The 17,520-nt window shown below is 41.0% G+C and overlaps 3 protein-coding genes across 3 annotated transcripts; all 3 read left to right on the forward strand.

Annotated features, from left to right (window-relative positions):
* The first annotated feature begins 1,207 nt into the window (after window positions 1-1,207).
* LOC140377590 (scavenger receptor cysteine-rich type 1 protein M130-like) lies at window positions 1,208-3,851 on the forward strand. The gene is made up of 3 exons (XM_072463050.1): window positions 1,208-1,338; window positions 2,096-2,428; window positions 3,535-3,851. The coding sequence occupies exons 1-3, from the start codon at window positions 1,266-1,268 to the stop codon at window positions 3,606-3,608; spliced, it is 480 nt and encodes a 159-aa protein (XP_072319151.1). The 5' UTR covers window positions 1,208-1,265; the 3' UTR covers window positions 3,609-3,851.
* Window positions 3,852-6,906: 3,055 nt separating this feature from the next.
* LOC140377584 (scavenger receptor cysteine-rich type 1 protein M130-like) lies at window positions 6,907-9,425 on the forward strand. Its single transcript, XM_072463043.1, has 4 exons — window positions 6,907-7,206; window positions 7,423-7,716; window positions 8,133-8,453; window positions 9,049-9,425. Exons 1-4 carry the CDS (start codon window positions 6,909-6,911, stop codon window positions 9,381-9,383), a joined length of 1,248 nt encoding a protein of 415 aa, XP_072319144.1. The 5' UTR covers window positions 6,907-6,908; the 3' UTR covers window positions 9,384-9,425.
* Window positions 9,426-11,794: 2,369 nt separating this feature from the next.
* LOC140377379 (scavenger receptor cysteine-rich type 1 protein M160-like) lies at window positions 11,795-17,283 on the forward strand. Its single transcript, XM_072462770.1, has 6 exons — window positions 11,795-11,979; window positions 12,786-13,076; window positions 13,497-13,790; window positions 15,000-15,293; window positions 15,517-15,837; window positions 16,955-17,283. The coding sequence occupies exons 1-6, from the start codon at window positions 11,901-11,903 to the stop codon at window positions 17,281-17,283; spliced, it is 1,608 nt and encodes a 535-aa protein (XP_072318871.1). The 5' UTR covers window positions 11,795-11,900.
* The last annotated feature ends 237 nt before the right edge of the window (window positions 17,284-17,520 follow it).

Genomic DNA, 17,520 nt, shown 5'->3' on the forward strand with positions numbered 1-17,520 from the left:
CCCGGGATCATTCGGGCACTCAAACCCCTCCACCACGTTAAGGTGTCGGTTCAAGGAGAGGGTGATTTTCGATTTCTTACTCAAAATGGTGTAAGACAAATGTGCTCCTTGTGAGGCATATTATCCTCTTCTGCTGCTTTTCCCATCAGGGCTCACGGGTGTAAATTAAGTAAATAATAGTAGGTCTTTGTAAGGCCTAATATTTCAGTCTTTTTAGTTTGGCCAGAGATAAAACTTTTTCATTGGACTGAATGAAGATTTAAAATAGGCCTACTTCATGTTTTCTTCTGTAATAAGGAAAGGTAAACCTAATTAAGATTTCAAAAGGCAAAGGCAAGTTTATTTGTAGAGCACATGTCATCCACAAGGCCAAAGTGCTTCTCACAACAGGAAAAAATGCATTAAAATCACAAAAAAATTATATAAATTATAATTTCAATGCATTTTACATTGCAGTAGATGTTAATCTTGTGTTTTCAATCCACATTTAACACTATATTAGTGCTTATTATTACAAAGTTATTATAGCAAAACTATAGGTTACACAATTGTAACTTAATGCAATCCCACTAAACATTAGGGACTAGCGTAGCCTGTATTTAGATTTGTCATTTTTAAGCTTGTGTTACAACAAATAACATGAATATGCCAAAGTTGAAAACTCTTTAGGTTTTTAGTTGGTAAGATAAGATAAGATATCCCTTTATTGTCCACACATGGGGAAATTTCATTGATACAACGCAGTAGATACAGAGGAAAAGGACAGATAACAGATTGTAGGAAGTTTAAAAAACACTCTTAATAGAAGAACTCTTATGAACAAAAACTCCTCTAGACAAAACCTCCCATTTCACAAAAAGGGATGGAGGGGGAAAAGCCAGATGTCCGCCGGGATAATGTGACGGTCTCCGGGTAAGACGATGGTTCTCCGCAGGTGTAGATGTCTTCATAGGCTACTGTTGATCTGACATTGCAATGCAATATATTAAAAATGTTAATTTATAAAACTGAGATTTAAATGGTTAAAATATTTATATTTTAATCCCATAGCCATTGATTGACAGTAAATTTAAAAAACAAACGCCCCTTTTGTCTGTTTTTTTTTGTCAGATAAGATATGAACCGTCAGGACATGTCAATAGAACCCTTGACCTCACGACCTCACTGATAAGCCGCTGGTTAAAGCTGGAAGAAAATAAGCGGCACTCCTGGGTTTACTGTGTGGTGCATCAGGTTGTTTAATACTTTCCCTTTAACGCAGCTCAATGAAGCAGCATCTGCTGTTATTAATATGTGCTCTGCCACTGATGTCCAGTGCAAAGGAGACGGCCTCAAGTGGTGAGTCCTTTGTTATATATCTGTCATATGTGCAATTGCTGTTGGAATTCATGTGCAATTACTGTGAAATTCATGAGCAATCTATGTGCTGTCGTGACACATATTCATGTGCAATTCGTGATCACATGCAATGGTATTTATGTATTTATGTATTTATTTATTTGTCTATGGGAGTTTTTATTTATTTATAGGAGATCTTCTACTGAAAGTGTTTTTCAGACTTCCTATAAGTGATCTGTTCTTCTGTATCTACCTCTGTATCTACCTGCGTTGCACCAATGAAATTTCCCCATGTGGGACAATAAAGGAATATCTTATCAATTCATTGCATTTTAGCCTAAAACTTCTCTCCAAGCCTGGTGCTGTCCCTGTTTTTTAATTCATTGCGTTTTGATCAATTTCCTTGTTTGTTAATATTTTGGGTATGAATGTTGAGCAATAAAGAGCTTGTCATGGCATTGTTACGGTACTTCAAAATTCAAGTTACTTAAAATTACACTGTGATGCCATAGTATAACATATATTAGTGATCAATGATAAATACTGTGCTTCATAATTTAGATACAACACATTAAACATACTTGAGAAAGTACAGTACAGTGGGGCTGTCCTTTGCTTAATAAACGGGGCCCATGGCATTTGATACATGTATATTAAAATATTACTCTTTTCCACATACCTATCTAATTTGTTAAATGTGCACTATGTAACTTTTGTGCTTCTTGTCCTTTTTGTGCTTGTCCTTTTCTGTTTTCAGGTGTGATTGACGCGCGGCTTGTGAACGGAGACACTCGATGCTCGGGACACTTGGAGATGAAGCACCAGGGGCAGTGGAGGACCCTGAAAGTAAGATCCAACCGTGAGTCTTCTCGGGTTGGTTTCGCTGAGCTGGCCTGTCGTCAGACGGGCTGTGGTTCGGCCGTGTCTGTTCAATTCCACCGCAACGTCACGGAGCCTAAACCTGCCTGGGAGGTTTACTTCTCCTGTAAGGGCACCGACCAAACCATCCGGCAGTGCAAGGAAACAGCGTCCCGCCAAAAAGTGGATGACGTGGAGTCGTGTGTTTCGAGCAGGAGGGTGGCGTGTTCAGGTATGATACAGATATTTAAGGAGTCACTTGTTCGACGTAATACGCAAAATCAACTGTAATGAGCGGTTAACCTTGTTGAAATGATGTTCCCTCCCTCATCATTAGCTGTATTTTGATTAATTACTGCCTGTTTGAGGCTCGAGTGCTTAGAAAAATCTTGTTTCACTTACCCCTACCCCCGCCCACATTCATGTACTTAATAAAACTAAAGACTCAAATGTCACACAGCCGCATTTCAAAAATAAAAACATGTACATGACTCATCCGCGGCTTTTTACAGTGAAACGTCACTGTGAAGAGGCGGGGCTTATCAGTTCGGCCATTTTGAACAGGAAGTCAATGGAGCTGTTTCTATTACTGAGCCGTTTTCGATCAATGTTGCGATTTATAATGAGCAAAATGTAAAACGATGATCTTCTTATGTTATTCAATACTAAGTGCCTGTAAAAAAGCACAATATGTCTCCTTTAACATGTTTGAAGTGGTTTATAGTGGTCATTAACTCACATGAGCTTTTATTGATTCACGCGTGTCCAACTAGTTTCTATAATGTGCCTTAGAAGTTACTTATCATTCACTTATTAGTTAGAGGTAATAATAAATAATAATTAACTTAGAAGTTTCTTATTAGTTATTAAGTTATTCAGAAATACGGTACTTTAATATTTCTACATAATTTATTTTGTGAATATAAAAAAGTCTAAAAATGATTGAAACATTTCCCCACAAAAGCAGTGTTATATCTACTTTTGACACCAAAATGTTCCTGGTCTGACTGGAAAGAATGAGCGGGAGCTAAAAAGAAAGTGTGGTCCCAGTCCCTAGTTCCTACTCTGTGTCATATCCATCAAATGGGGACAGAAAAAAGGTTCCTACAGTGTGAAAAAACCCTGAAGTAGTCACACAAAAGTGTCTATTTGATCCATCCATCCATTTTCTACCGCTTGTTCCCTTTCGGGGTCGCGGGTGACTGGAGCCTATCCCAGTGACTTCGGGCCTTAGGCGGGGTGCACCCTGGACAGTGGCCAGGGTGGGAGGCAAGAGCTTTAACCGCCTTTGCCACCGTGCACTACCAGGATGTATTTGTTCTCTTCTCTTCTTTGTAGAGACCCTGAGAATCTCGAGCGATCATGCTTCTTCTTGCTCTGGGACTGTAATGGTGAAGTCTGATCAGGATTAGCTCCACGTTTGTGTTGCGGACACGCCCAGAGTCGACCCCTCGATGGCCAAGATGATGTGTGCAGAGTTGGGCTGTGGGAGTGTGAGACGAGCCGAGCCCTCCACCAGACAAACAACCGGCCCCTCCAGGAACATTCAGTGTGTTGGGAACGAGACGCAGCTGCAACAGTGTCGCTCTACGGCGCACGGCGACTGCCAACATGTTCTTAGACTCAGCTGCGACGGTACAGTCCACATTTAGATTTCATTTCACAGTTTAAAGTTGAGCTGTAAAAATGACCTGGTTCAATAGTCTAAATCTTGCTGTAATTACTGAATATGACACAAGAAACTGCCACCAATGTAAATCTCTTCTCTGTCAACACAAAAACACATAAGTTTGAATATTTCTTTCAAAAAATAGTAAATCTCTGATAGTTTGTTGAATCCAAATTGTAGTAGTATTTTGAACATTGTAAAGTATAAGGTTGATGAATAGTGGTGATTTGAGAAAGAAAAGACAGGTATCAGTGACGAACCATTCACTATGAAAGGCTGATCAATGCATAGTTTAAACCCTGGACCACAAAAAATACATATTCACATAACATAAAATGACGGATTAAACAATGGATAAAATGATAGAAGCATAAACATGAATAACTTGCAAATCCCTAGAACAGAAATAGAAACGGTGAACAAAGAAACTAACTGGACATTGTGTGACGCAAACACGACGAGCGGAGCTTTTATTGTCAATGTGCAGTAATGTGTCAATGTTTTATGAAACTTAGCCCGCCAAGTAACTTACTGTTCCATGTGGAAGATCTGTCCTTGTTTAGTCACCGTGTATTTCTCGTGTTCTGCTGCACGTCCAGACCCGTACAGCATCAGGCTGGCTGGAGGAGACGGCAAGTGCAGAGGGATTCTCGAGGGGAAGATCGGCGTGGAGTGGAGGCCTCTGACTCCCAGCTGGAGGTCCTTCACAACGTCACAGTCATCAGGACTGTGTGAAGAGCTGGGCTGTGGGAGCATGATCTCCTCCACTAATCGCTACCTCCCAGAGCAACTGCCGCTCCCAGAGCAACTGCCGCTCTGGGAAGTGAGCAGCGAGTGCGACGCTCTGTCCCTGATCTGCAAAAGGTGGAGGCATCGAGAAGCCCAGTATGTCATGAGTATTTCCTGCACAGGTAAAGATCAGATTTACTAAAGGTTATGCACTGGCTGGTAAAATCTTAACTTCTTTAGCTTGTCTGCTAACGGTAGATGGAGAAAAAGGACACTTCAACTCAACACACAACAGCTACTTTTCTCAAATGACACAAAATCACCTTATTTTAGCAGAGAAATGTCTGTATCAGTGATAGATGTGAGCGTAGCGGCAGTTTTCCAGTTGTTAATCTGTAAACCAGCTCTTTCACATTTGAGATGGTTTTTGAGATCTTACAAATCTGAAAGCTGCATAACCTCTATTGCTGTGAAAGTATCGCAGCATGCAGTTACATGTCAACATCCAGATTCAATGCAGTGTATTTTCAACTTGTTTGGAGCATCGTGCTGCGTTCCAGTCGTCGTTGGAGGTTGAAACTCAGACCGTGGCGAGACTTTTTCAGCCTTTCTGTGCTGATAAAAACAAATCTGGAAAGTGCTGAAATCAGCCTACATGCTGATCCAATGTCATTTACAAACAGTGTTATTACATTTACAGTTTGTAAAGTATCGCCTGAAAGTAAAGTTTAGCTTAAGCTTTAGTTTAAATACCATATTAGTGCAAATGAGGTTAATTTGCAGCTTTCTGGTCTGAAATCGAGTGTGTGCTGCGATCTGTGGTTAAACTCTCAACAGTGACTTTTAGCTTTAACAACTTTGACTTTATATGAATGGATGAGTGGATTATAATTTTTATAATATATCGTACTTTCAACTTCCTGTTTCAGCCTATGCAACATTTTGAGGATTTGACCATTTCAAAAGATATAGCTAATATTTCATTTCCAAATTATTTGATATGGCAAATGTCATATTTCTCATCCATTTGGCTACACATGAATAATTGGAGACTTAACTATTTACACATTTTGATTTTATACAACATACACATTTTGTTTATGCTAAAAAATATTTTGGTCAATTGAAGAGTTTCAAAGGTTGTCATGGTCTACAATGGATTACAACATATTGGTCAATTTACTCTTACTCTTAACATCTTGAGTTATTTATTCTGTTTTTATGGCTTGACAGAGGCTGTGAGGTTGGTCAGGGGCAGTAACAGATGCACTGGATACGTTCAGGTCAAGCACGACGGCTCCTGGCGTCAGTTGTGTCACGACGACTTCGCTCTTCCTCACAAGCTGGTCGGGTGCAGAGACCTGAGCTGTGGATTTCCTCACTATTCCCCAAATCGGAGAGACACTATAATAGACCCTCTGAATATAAGCTGCAGTGGTCATGAAGAGCACCTCGTGGACTGCCCTGTCTCCTCCCTGCCAGCGGAGGGCAGTGATTATGAATGCAGCCCTGCTTTTCTCGACTGGGACAGTAAGTATCGACTGTATCTTTATTAAATACATTTCAGTGCTGCACTATGGTCCCCTTTTCATGGTCAGAACTAGATCAGACACCAGCTGGCTCACGGAAGTCAGAACTGGCTCCAATATGGCGGGTTAGCTCCAATATTAGTGTTAGGGTGCACTTTGGATTTGGACCCAAGAGAGAAACTGATTGCCTGAGCTGTGTCAGCCGCCATGTTGGGGCCAGTAACTGCTGTTTCGGTCGCCGCCATATTGGAATTCTGACTTCCGTGAGCCAGCTGGGGTCTGATCTGGACCTAACCCCCTTTTCACCCCATTTCATGCAGCTAAAAAGTCCCGTCTAAAAGAAAAAGCCTGTATTCCATTTGGTAACATTTAACTTGACAACGATGACAGAAAAGCAACATGGCTGACTTGTCTTTTGGTGAAGTTTAGCTCAGTGTGATATTTTGAGATGGTGTAAGACATTTAAAGATCAACCAATATGTTTTTTTTGTTTTGTTTTTTCAATTCATGTAAAGTAATCTTTATTCTCCTTCATTCAAGCCGTACCATAAAGAGGCAGGTGGAAGAAAGTGCTCCAATTTTCCACCTGGAAGTTCTCATTTTTCTTAGCCTTTTTAGATCAATATTGGGATTTCAAATGTCCAAAATATACAATAATGATCCACGGATGTATATAAAGCAGACAAAAGCATATTTCTTATTTATAACACAATCCCAAGATCTGTTTTCCTGTGACTAATACTGGATATTCACCAGAGTTTTTTGTTTTTTTTGCAGATAAACCAATGGCGCCTGAAATGACTATGTTTTCCAGCTCGGCAGACAAAGAACTGAGAGGGTTAAGTGTTTACAGAGGTCATCGTGTCCTTGTGGCCTGTCACATCACCTCACCTTCTCCAGTGAACTCTTTTACTCTGGAGTCGACTGTGTTGCGGGAAAACAAAACTGCGGTGGACAACGCTGCTCACTTTGTGCTGGACGCAGCTGACCAGAGTCAAGAGGGAGAATATTACTGCAGCTACGACTACGAGTCCGATCCCGGGACCTTCTCTGAGCCAGCGCAGTTTGTTCTCAGAGTCAAAGGTTGAAGACACACACACACTCCACAAACACAAATTGAATTAATATTTGCCAGAAGTGATTTTATGCCTAAAGGAATAATAACATGTATTTAGACAGTTTTTGTTTTGTTGCTAGCCTCAAGTAAATTGTATTTCCAAGCAATAAGTTAGTTCAGTACTTCTGATCTTTGGCTTACATTTTTTACATTATTTGACACATTGATATTGCCCTTCACAGAGGCGTCGTATGTGCGTTTGGCTGGAGCAGAGAGCCGGTGTCTGGGCAGCCTGGAGCTGCAGTATGAAGGAGAGTGGAGGCCAGTGAGCCAGCAGCAGTGGAGCCTGAAGGAGGCAGCTGTGGTGTGCAGACAGTTGGGCTGTGGCTCTGTGGTGCACACACAGAGCAGAGTGAAGGAGCTGCAGCCTGTGTGGAGGTTCTACTCTGACTGTGAGGGCTCTGAGAGGGCTCTGCTGGGCTGCGGCTCCACCAGAGAGGGCGTGTCCACCTCTACTGTCCACGTGCTCTGCTCAGGTGCTGATAACACTGTAGCAGCTCAATGTCTGTTGAAGGTCGGTGGTTCAATCCCAAGACATTACCGTGGCACTGTTCAAGTCTCATTGTGATCATCAAAGCCCTTGAATACTGGGCATTGTGATGATAATTATTGTATGATTATTATTATTATTATTATTATAACCATTTTGTTCTAACAAATCTCTTATCCTTAAGTCATTAAGTATTTTTTTCTATACGCAACATTGCTGTGTAACATTAAAAGCTTCTTCACCCATGTGTGCCTGCACTGGAGAGGAGTGAAGTGTCTTGCTAAAGAGCACAACAGTGTGTATTACTTGTAGGTTGAGTCATACCACCAGGCTTAGGGTAGTGGGCAAACTAGACCACAACGCTTTATATTTGCTTTACATGTTTGTTTTTGTCCTTTGCAGATCTTTTGGCTTCACTGAGCATCTCTGTTTTGGCAGACAGACTTTATCCTGAAGACACTGAGCGAGTTTTAGTCCCTGAGGGCCACAGCGTCTTTGTGAACTGCTCTGTGGAGGCCCTATTTCCTGGAGGTCAATTGTCTCTCCTCTTCAATGGCACCAAAATCCCCACATTGAGTCAAATTTCAAGCGATTATTCAGCCATTTTCTTTTTACAAAACGTCAACAAGGCCCAGAGTGGAAACTACAGCTGTGTTTATTACAACACGGTTCATCAGCTCGACTTCACTTTTCAGAGCCAGACAGTCACCATCACAGTCGAAGGTTGTATAACATCAAATCTAAGTAGTGGAGAAGAGATTCTTTGGGAGAAAGAACATATCTAATATAAGCACGCTGGTGTTTTACAATAATTGGAGCTTTGGAAGACTAGTTTTGAACCCACAGTCAGATTCTGGTCCACCGCACCAGCCCAGTTCACAGGAGGAGGCATGACTTCAGAAGGGTCCCGTATAGCATCAGCGGAGCCCTTATTATCATACAGGGGGCGGGGCCTGGACATAGCACACGGCCCAGGACCATGAAGGCTAGTATGTACTTCCTGGTCGGGAGTAAAGTGATCTCATTGGCCACTGGACACCGCGTGATCTGGATTTACAGGCTTGTGGTTTAGAAACACATCTAGTGGCAAGAAATACTATTCTGGAGCAGAATAAAACATTCAAAATATATGTATTCATGAGTATAACTATAAGGAAGTATATTTATGCGTTGAATAATTCCTGCCAAAACGTTTTTCAATTGCTTCTTCAAGTGCTTTTAGTGTTTGAAAATGAGAAAACATGCATTCTTATTTGGAAACTGACGTTGCACAAGGAGAAACTCTGATTTTAAAGCTTATTGTTTAATTTCTCAACAGAGTCTGGTGATATCATTTTGGATGATGGACAACAGCGAAATGTGGGCACCAAAGCCTGCTCCGGGACCCTGTTCATGAGGAAGGGGACGTCCCAAATGAAGATGGTGACTGCCGAGACTTCAGGCTGGGACATAAAACACGCCTCTATCGTGTGCAGACAACTGGGCTCTGGAGAGGCTGTTTCGACCTCAAAAAAACAGCTCCAAACCTTTGAATCAATGTGGCGTTTCTTCTCTGACTGTGTTGGACCAGAGGCTGTGCTGCTCGACTGTGGACATATCGATGAGTGGTTTTCTCCCACTGCCATTCAAGTGGTCTGTGCCAGAAAGAGATAAAAGCCCAGATGTTTTAAAGGAAATACATGCATTTGAAATCTAGTGTTCAGAAAGGTCATTTGTTTAATAGTTGTATTCATGTATTATTGTGATTTAAATAATATAACATAGGATATGAGTTAAAAATGCACTATATATATGTTTTTGCGTTATGTTTTTTTTAAATAACCAAAACAACACAGATGAACACAGAACAAGACACAGCGAGTTAACATATAAACATTATAATTAGTCCTGAACATGAGGTCTGGCATATTTTTCCCATTTGATCAAAAGTCCCAAAAAATTGTCAATTTTCTGATTTAGTCCGAATCCTCTCAATGTTTCGAATGTCTGCTACACTGTTGGTCCAGTCCTTGATTGCTGGTTGTGTTTGTGTCATCCATTTCTTAGTAAAAGCTTCATCCCTGCTCCCATTTTACATTAGCTGAAATCAAAGATATGAAACTTTTTCTATTTACACACAAAAGACCCATTTATCTCAAGTAATGTTCTCAAATCTGTCAAAATGTGTGTCAGTAGTCCAACATTTTAGTTACAAAAAACATGAGCATCTCAATTAAATAAATATATAAAGATAATCAGATAATAAACAGATAATAATAATTCTTGTTCTTGTTCTTGTTATCTTTAAAACTTTCTGCTCTTGAAATAAATAGTGACACCCACACATGAGAAGAGCACAAAATCACTTTAGAAATATATCCTATACATTTAACCCTCTGAACTTCAGTTCCTCTGAACTCGAGGTCTCCAGTGATAGTTTCCAGGGGGACAGGCTAAGTTCCGGGGGCCGAACCACAAAATCGCACCCTAATTTTATGTTTTATCTGTAAAAGATCCACAAACAACTCACAGTTGCACAATTCATCAACAGAAAGCATCATTACATAACTAAAAACAGCATTCAAACGCAATGAAAATCCAGTGTTTACCAGAAACCTGACTCGACTAGTGCAAAGCAAACCTAAGACAAGACCAGGTTTAAACCAAGACTAAACAAACCATATCTACCAGAAAAACACGGATGAACTATAAAACAGGACTAAAGCAGGAGTAAAGCAGGTCTAAAGCAGGACTAAAGCAGGTCTTAACCAGGACTAAAACAGGACAAAAACAGGACTAAAACAGGTCTAAAGCAGGACTAAAGCAGGACTAAAGCAGGACTAAAACAGGACAAAAACAGGACTAAAACAGGTCTAAAGCAGGACTAAAGCAGGACTAAATAGCAGGTCTAAAGCAGGTCTAAAGCAGGACTAAAGCAGGACTAAAGCAGGACTAAAGCAGGACTAAAACAGGACAAAAACAGGACTAAAACAGGTCTAAAGCAGGACTAAAGCAGGACTAAATAACAGGTCCAAAGCGTGACTAAAGCAGGACTAAAGCAGGACTAAAACAGGACCAAAGCAGGACTAAGGCAGGAATAGGTCTAAAGCAGGTCTTAACCAGGACTAAAACAGGACTAAAACAGGACTAAACCAGGACCAAAGCAGGAATAGGTCTAAAGCAGGTCTTAACCAGGACTAAAACAGGACTAAAGTAGGACAAAAACAAGACTAAAGCAGGACTAAACCAGGACTAAAGCAGGAGTAAAACAGACTAAAGCTAGACTCAAGAATGATTAAAGCAGGACTAAACCAGGACAATTTTTAAAATAAATGTCATTAGAATAGTTGGTTCAAAACATTGTAGCCTACAATAGTTGTAAAAAAGCTCACTTTGCTATTTAGTGCAAAAGAGCAAACGCAGCTGTCACTAGGCCACATACACAGCATCATGCATGTTTTTGGAGTTCTCTGACCAACAGTAGCCGCCCCGCACCACGGCATCTATTTTTTAAACCCACTTAACTAAAATACCCCACACTGCGCATAGAAATATCTACAACGTAAGAAAATGGACAACGGGAAAACGTACCTGAAAGCACCAAACTGGTGACAACGGATCTGCACCTGAGAAATAATGTATTTGTATCTTTCACGCACAGCGGTCTGACGTAGCTCACACTCCACGCAGGCCTTTCAATCCAACGACGAAGCCTGGAAAACACGCTGTCCCCCGGTGCCACGGCACGCAATCTTCCTTGTTGTCAAGCAGACTTCAATACACTCTGAGCACACAGTCTTTACACATGTTACATTTACACCAAATCATCAATGAAGCTGTTATTTAATATCACACGTTTGTGCTTTGACAGCAATGTTTCAGACAACCTCTCTGGCCGTTGTGAGTGCAGCGCATACAGTGCAATTTTCTTTTTTAATAATACATTTTTAAGAAACTGGGCTGCAGGCCAGACCAAATTGCTTCAGGGTCCAGACTATTGGAGACCCCTGGTTGAACTATTTTGTCAACATGACCTTTGTATTGTCCAAATTCAAAGTCCTCCTCAGGCGTTCATGTTGTCAGAGCAGCGGTGCGTGTACAGCTCATTCCAAACTTTGTCTCTACTTCCAGATAGTATCGCAGCGATGAGGCTGATTTTGGGGGTATTGTGTTGTGTTTTTCTGATGGCAAATGTGCTCCATAGTAAAAAAACGCGGATCAAGTTCAAAGCCATCGAAGCCCAAAGAGAAAGGTGTGACTTCTTCCAAAGGTAAGTAAGTCTTAGGTGGAATGAAGGGCACGTCACAAGAGGTGCATCGTACTCAATTGAAATGACTTTGTTACATTTACTTCCAATGTAAGAATAAAAGAATTATAATAATTGGATTCAGTGCTGGCTCACTACCTGACCCTCCAAAACGTTGCCACAGAAATAAAAGGTCAGAGCAGGGAAGACTGTCATGATACTTTCATAATGTTTTAATGTTGTTAAAAGTTCTAAAGATGTCACCATAGGTCAACACCAGTGACACTTAAAGAGCTTAAAATCCTCACTTGCTCCCATCTCAAAATACATAATTAACACTATAGAATGAATTGTAAATAGCCCATGTTAATTTTTCCAAGGTCTTAAAGGCCTGGCCCTGCCATATCTTATTGGATTGATCTCCACTTATGTTCCAGAGGGATGAGGTCCACACATCTGCTGCCCTTAAGTGTCCCAAAAACTCACCTCAAAACTTGAGGCGAACAAGCTTTTTCTGTGGCTGCTCCCAAGTTATGGAACAATTTGCCTCTAAACATTAGAACCGCACAGTCTCTTAACATTTTATCATCATTACTGAAAACCCATCAATTTTGCTCTGACTTTCGATCTCTCAAAGCTGAGTTACACTTTATGTAATAAATGTTCCAGTTTTTATTGGATGGTTTTTATCAGCTCATTCTATTATAATTCATAATCCACCGTGGCTCCTGTGTCAAACACTAAAAACTCACCAAACAGAGGTTTAGCAGCAGTTTCCTGTTTAACAAATTCTGGCTGTCTCATCTATATGTTATTTTTCTTTTTTTCAGAGAATATGCGGCTGTTGGAGGGTTATAAAGATTGTTATGGTTTTTTACAACTCAAATCCAATGAGATTTGGCACTACGTTTGTGACGTAACATTCACGACACAGAATGCGTTTGTCGCATGTCGAGACTTGGGCTGTGAATTCAACATCTTTAGATACCCTGGGTTCACTGATTCTGATTCTTGGAGCTCTACATTTAACTGCAGCGGTCAAGAGAAGCATCTCCACGACTGCCCCATGACACCACTGGAAGACACCAGCGACTGCAGACCCGTTTTCCTGCAGTGTGACGGTCAGTATATATCTGGATTAGTCCTGTAAGTCTAGATAAGATCAGGCTGTGACCTGGTCTAGTCAGTAGTTTTGTGTAGAACGTATTTAGACCTGACTTTGAAATGGTTTGTATTGTATCATTAAGTGTGTCTTTTACACCACCACAAGCAAAATGTAATGTGTATTTGAAAATCCAAATGCATGCAATAATCCTGTATGTGACTTTCACGTGACAATGTGAATTTGACGTAAATTGAAAAATAATTCTAATGGTTTAAAACCATGGGAGGGAAAGCACCTGAACATGAAGATTTACTCATGTTGTAATAAAACACATTAACCCTGGTTTGTTTTGATGAGGAAGTAATAGTACGATTGTAACTTTAAAACCTTTGGCCTATATTTAGCAGAGCATAATAAAGCCTCCTTTCTCCCACAGAAAAGCCAGGGTTCCCAGAGGACAAAGTCTACTCCATGATGTCAAAAGATGTGGACTTTTACAACGTTAAGGTGTATGACGGTCATCTCAGTGTGATCATATGCAGTATTGATGGACCATTGGACGGGTACAATGAGACAGAGTTCATCCAAACGGCTGAAGACAACGCAGCGTACTTCGTTCTGCCCCCGATCGATGGCCCGCTCAGAACCCTCTCACGGCAGTGTCTGTACAACTTTGAGTATATGCCAGACATCTTCTCCTCTTACAAAGAGAAGGACATTTCTACCTCAGGTAAAATAGTTCTTAAAGGTTAACATTGGCCAAGCCTCTGGCCAGCTCCAGGTGTTGTCTTATTTTATTTAACCTTTATTTAAAGGTCTAATTGAGATCAAGCATTTTTATGATATATACAGTGTATCTATGTGCAGCTGTGAATGAATACGTGTTTTCCTTTCCTTATAAAGAAAAGTTGTACATGTACAACCTCATTTTATCTAGAACTAGGGAAGGATATGTTCCTAAAATAATTGGAAGCTGCAGTAAAAGCTTACAGTAACTAGATGAACAAACACCCCATTTCAGCTGCCATTAGAACTAATAAGTCTAATAAGTTTGCATTATTATGTAAGGGAGTGTCTACAGAGCCGCAAAACTGCCATGTTATTTTGTGCCGCGGCTCCTGAAACTGCTGGGCTATTTGCCCGCGGGTTAGGGTTAAGTCTTGGGGTTAGGATTAGGTCTTGGGGTTAGGGTTAGGTCTTGGGGTTAGGGTCAGGGTTAGGGTTAGGGTTAGGGTTAGGGTTAAGGTTAGGGTTAGGGTTAGGGTTAGGGTTAAGGTTAGGGTTAGCCATGAGGCTATATAGCCGTGCCGCGGCTCCCGAAACTGCTGGGCCATTTGACCACGCCGGGTTAGGGTTAGGTCTTGGGGTTAGGGTTAAGGTTAGGGTTAAGGTTAAGGTTAGGGTTAGCCATGAGGCTATTTGACCGCGCCGCGGCTCTGCAGCCACGACCATTATTTAATGACAAAGTTCAGGGCACTAAAATGCTCTGACTTCCATAAGGCAAATGATAACTCAAAAACCACACAGACAGCTAACTCACTTTGCACTTGTAACTGACAAAACTGTCCAGGAGACCGTCACCGGTCATAAAGCCTCTCCTAAAGAAGAGCAGTCTTGATGCCTCAGTACTGAGTAATTACCGGCACATCTCTAATCTGCCGTCCGTGGGATCCTCTCACAGAGACTAGAGGACTGGGTGGGCATCACTGGCACTGCCCTAATCTGGAACCGTCTTCCTGAAGACTTGAGACAGGCTTCTACTCTGAAAACGTTTTAGCTGTGCATATGACTGAAAGGATTTTATCAGCCCTTTCCTCTTTTCTTTCTGTTTTGTAATTTTAATGCAAATGTTTTATTTATTTATTTGTTTTCCTGTTTGTGTGAAGCACTTTGAATTGCCTTGTATACAAATAAATTTGCCTTTGCCATGCCTTCACAGAGGCGTCGTATGTGCGTTTGGCTGGAGCAGAGAGCCGGTGTCTGGGCAGCCTGGAGCTGCAGTATGAAGGAGAGTGGAGGCCAGTGAGCCAGCAGCAGTGGAGCCTGAAGGAGGCAGCTGTGGTGTGCAGACAGTTGGGCTGTGGCTCTGTGGTGCACACACAGAGCAGAGTGAAGGAGCTGCAGCCTGTGTGGAGGTTCTACTCTGACTGTGAGGGCTCTGAGAGGGCTCTGCTGGGCTGCGGCTCCACCAGAGAGGGCGTGTCCACCTCTACTGTCCACGTGCTCTGCTCAGGTGAGACACACACAGCAGCAGTAGTCAGGTGGGTCAAAGTTTGATTTTTGTGCGCTTGGGCAAGTCACTCAACTCACCAAACCTCCGCGTCTGCCTGCACATGGGAACCCAAAGTGTGTATTTAATGTGTGTGTGAGCTCCTGTGATGATGAGTGCCAGTCGGATGGGTGAGTTACCACGGTATTGACAGTCTGAGTTGAACCTGTGTCATGTTTCTTTGCAGACACGCTCCGCCCGGTCGTCATCAGTGTTGAATCTGAGAAGAACTCTACAGGAGAAGACCCCGTAGTTGTCTACAGTCCCTACACATTCTACATCAACTGCTCAGTGCCTCCTCAGTTCCCCGGAGGTGGTTTTAGTCTGATCTTCCGTGGAAACAATGGCATTCATACCATAAACCAAACAGCTGTCAATCACTCGTCCATCTTCAGCTTTGATTTGGCTCAAAAGGCTCACTCCGGGAACTACAGCTGCATCTACTACAACACGGTGTTTGGACACTACTTCTCTTCTCAAAGCCAAGAGCTCTCTGTGGCAGTGGAAGGTACACATTTACAACTAATGTACGAGGGGAATGTATTGGTTGTGTTGGTTTGTCAGTGGTCCTGTTGGTTGCCTCTCCTGTTGCATAAGTCTAATGCTGAATGATGCAAATACAATTCCTAAAAGATGAGGTACACATTTTTTTTCATTTTGCCCCATTACAAATACCTATATTATAAAAGCAGTTCTTCGGATCAAAATGAAACCGCTGTGGGCTGTCGGCGTGTCATTCTAAAGTGTTTTATCGTCTATTGTTTGTGATCCAGAAGTGCACTGTTAAAATCTTATCAGAAAAAGGTTTATTGCCATTGTCAGTGAAAAATCTTCTGTGATAAGGTGTAACATGAAACAATAATATAACGCAAAATATACATTAAAAGGTCTGAAGAAAAAAATTGTTAAAAATAAGATAAGATAAAAATAATCTTATACTAAATACTTTGACTTAAAATATACACACAATTTGCAGTTTAGTATTTAGCTTCATTCACACTAGTTTTATGAATCCTGTTTAGACAGTCCTCTCCCCTTCGAGCGTCAAAAACAATCAAATGAAATTCTGAATTATCCTGATCTGGGATTTGTCAATCAAACAAATTTTTAGTCCTTGTTTAGTGCTGAATCTGGCACCAGCAGGAGGCTGGTCCATGTTTAGACCTGACTCTGGATGTGTACTATTTTTGTGTTCTTCTGTTCTGTTTTATATATTCAAAAACTGAAAAAAAAAGAAAAGAAAAGGCTGACTTTTCAAAAATAGAGGTTAAACATATATGAAGTTCCTCTAATAGAATTGTAATTGTAACGTGAAACAATGAAACAAAAATCTAGGAGAGAACATTATGTATAAGTCACTTTTTTCTGTCTTTTTGGGCAATTACGTTTGTTGGCGATTATCCCAATTTACAAAACGTACCACTAACAATTACTGTCCATGTTTTTAATCACAATTAACAACTAACAACTAACAACATGATAGTTTAATTTCCCATTCCTAATTGTCATTACCCTTAGACAAGGCATGAGAGTGTGTGTTCTTTTGTGTTTTTTGTGTTCTAATAAATGTAACTAACTGATTTGACCACTGAATGTATTGAAGACACAATACAAGCTTGTGTTAGATGCAGCAGATGTTATGTTGGACGATATTGCCGGCACTTTCTGCTCCGGGACGCTGTTGGTGAAGGATGGAGCGTCCGAGATGATGATGGTGTCTGCAGAGACAGTTAACTGGGACATGAGACACGCCTCTATCGTGTGCAGACAACTGGGCTGTGGCGAGGCCGTTTCCACCTCCAAAGTCAAACTACCTAGAGTTACTCCGATGTGGCGCTTTTTCTCCGACTGTGACGGGTCAGAGGCAGTGCTGCTTCAGTGCGGAGATGTTTTCCCCTGGTTTTCTTCCACAGCCATTCAAGTGGTCTGTGCCGGGAGGATGTCGAAAGTATAAAGTGTATGAAGGGATTTTGAGAAGTCATAGATCTGTTTTACATCTGTTTTATAATAGATTTTACGATATAAATATAATTTCTCAACATGCAACAAAGAGTGATTCATAATTATTGCATTTTGTGAAATATTTTATGAAAAGTTTGCAACTTTAAATTTTTTTTGTAATTATTTGGTTATTTCAATTAAAAAAACTTGTTGTTTTAAGCAATATGAGCGATGCTGTTATTGTTTTTAT

This window comes from Eucyclogobius newberryi, unplaced genomic scaffold, assembly GCF_026437365.1.
Source record: "Eucyclogobius newberryi isolate DKJ021-1_F unplaced genomic scaffold, fEucNew1.0.hap1 SCAF_4, whole genome shotgun sequence".
In the NCBI taxonomy this organism is placed as follows: domain Eukaryota; kingdom Metazoa; phylum Chordata; class Actinopteri; order Gobiiformes; family Gobiidae; genus Eucyclogobius; species Eucyclogobius newberryi.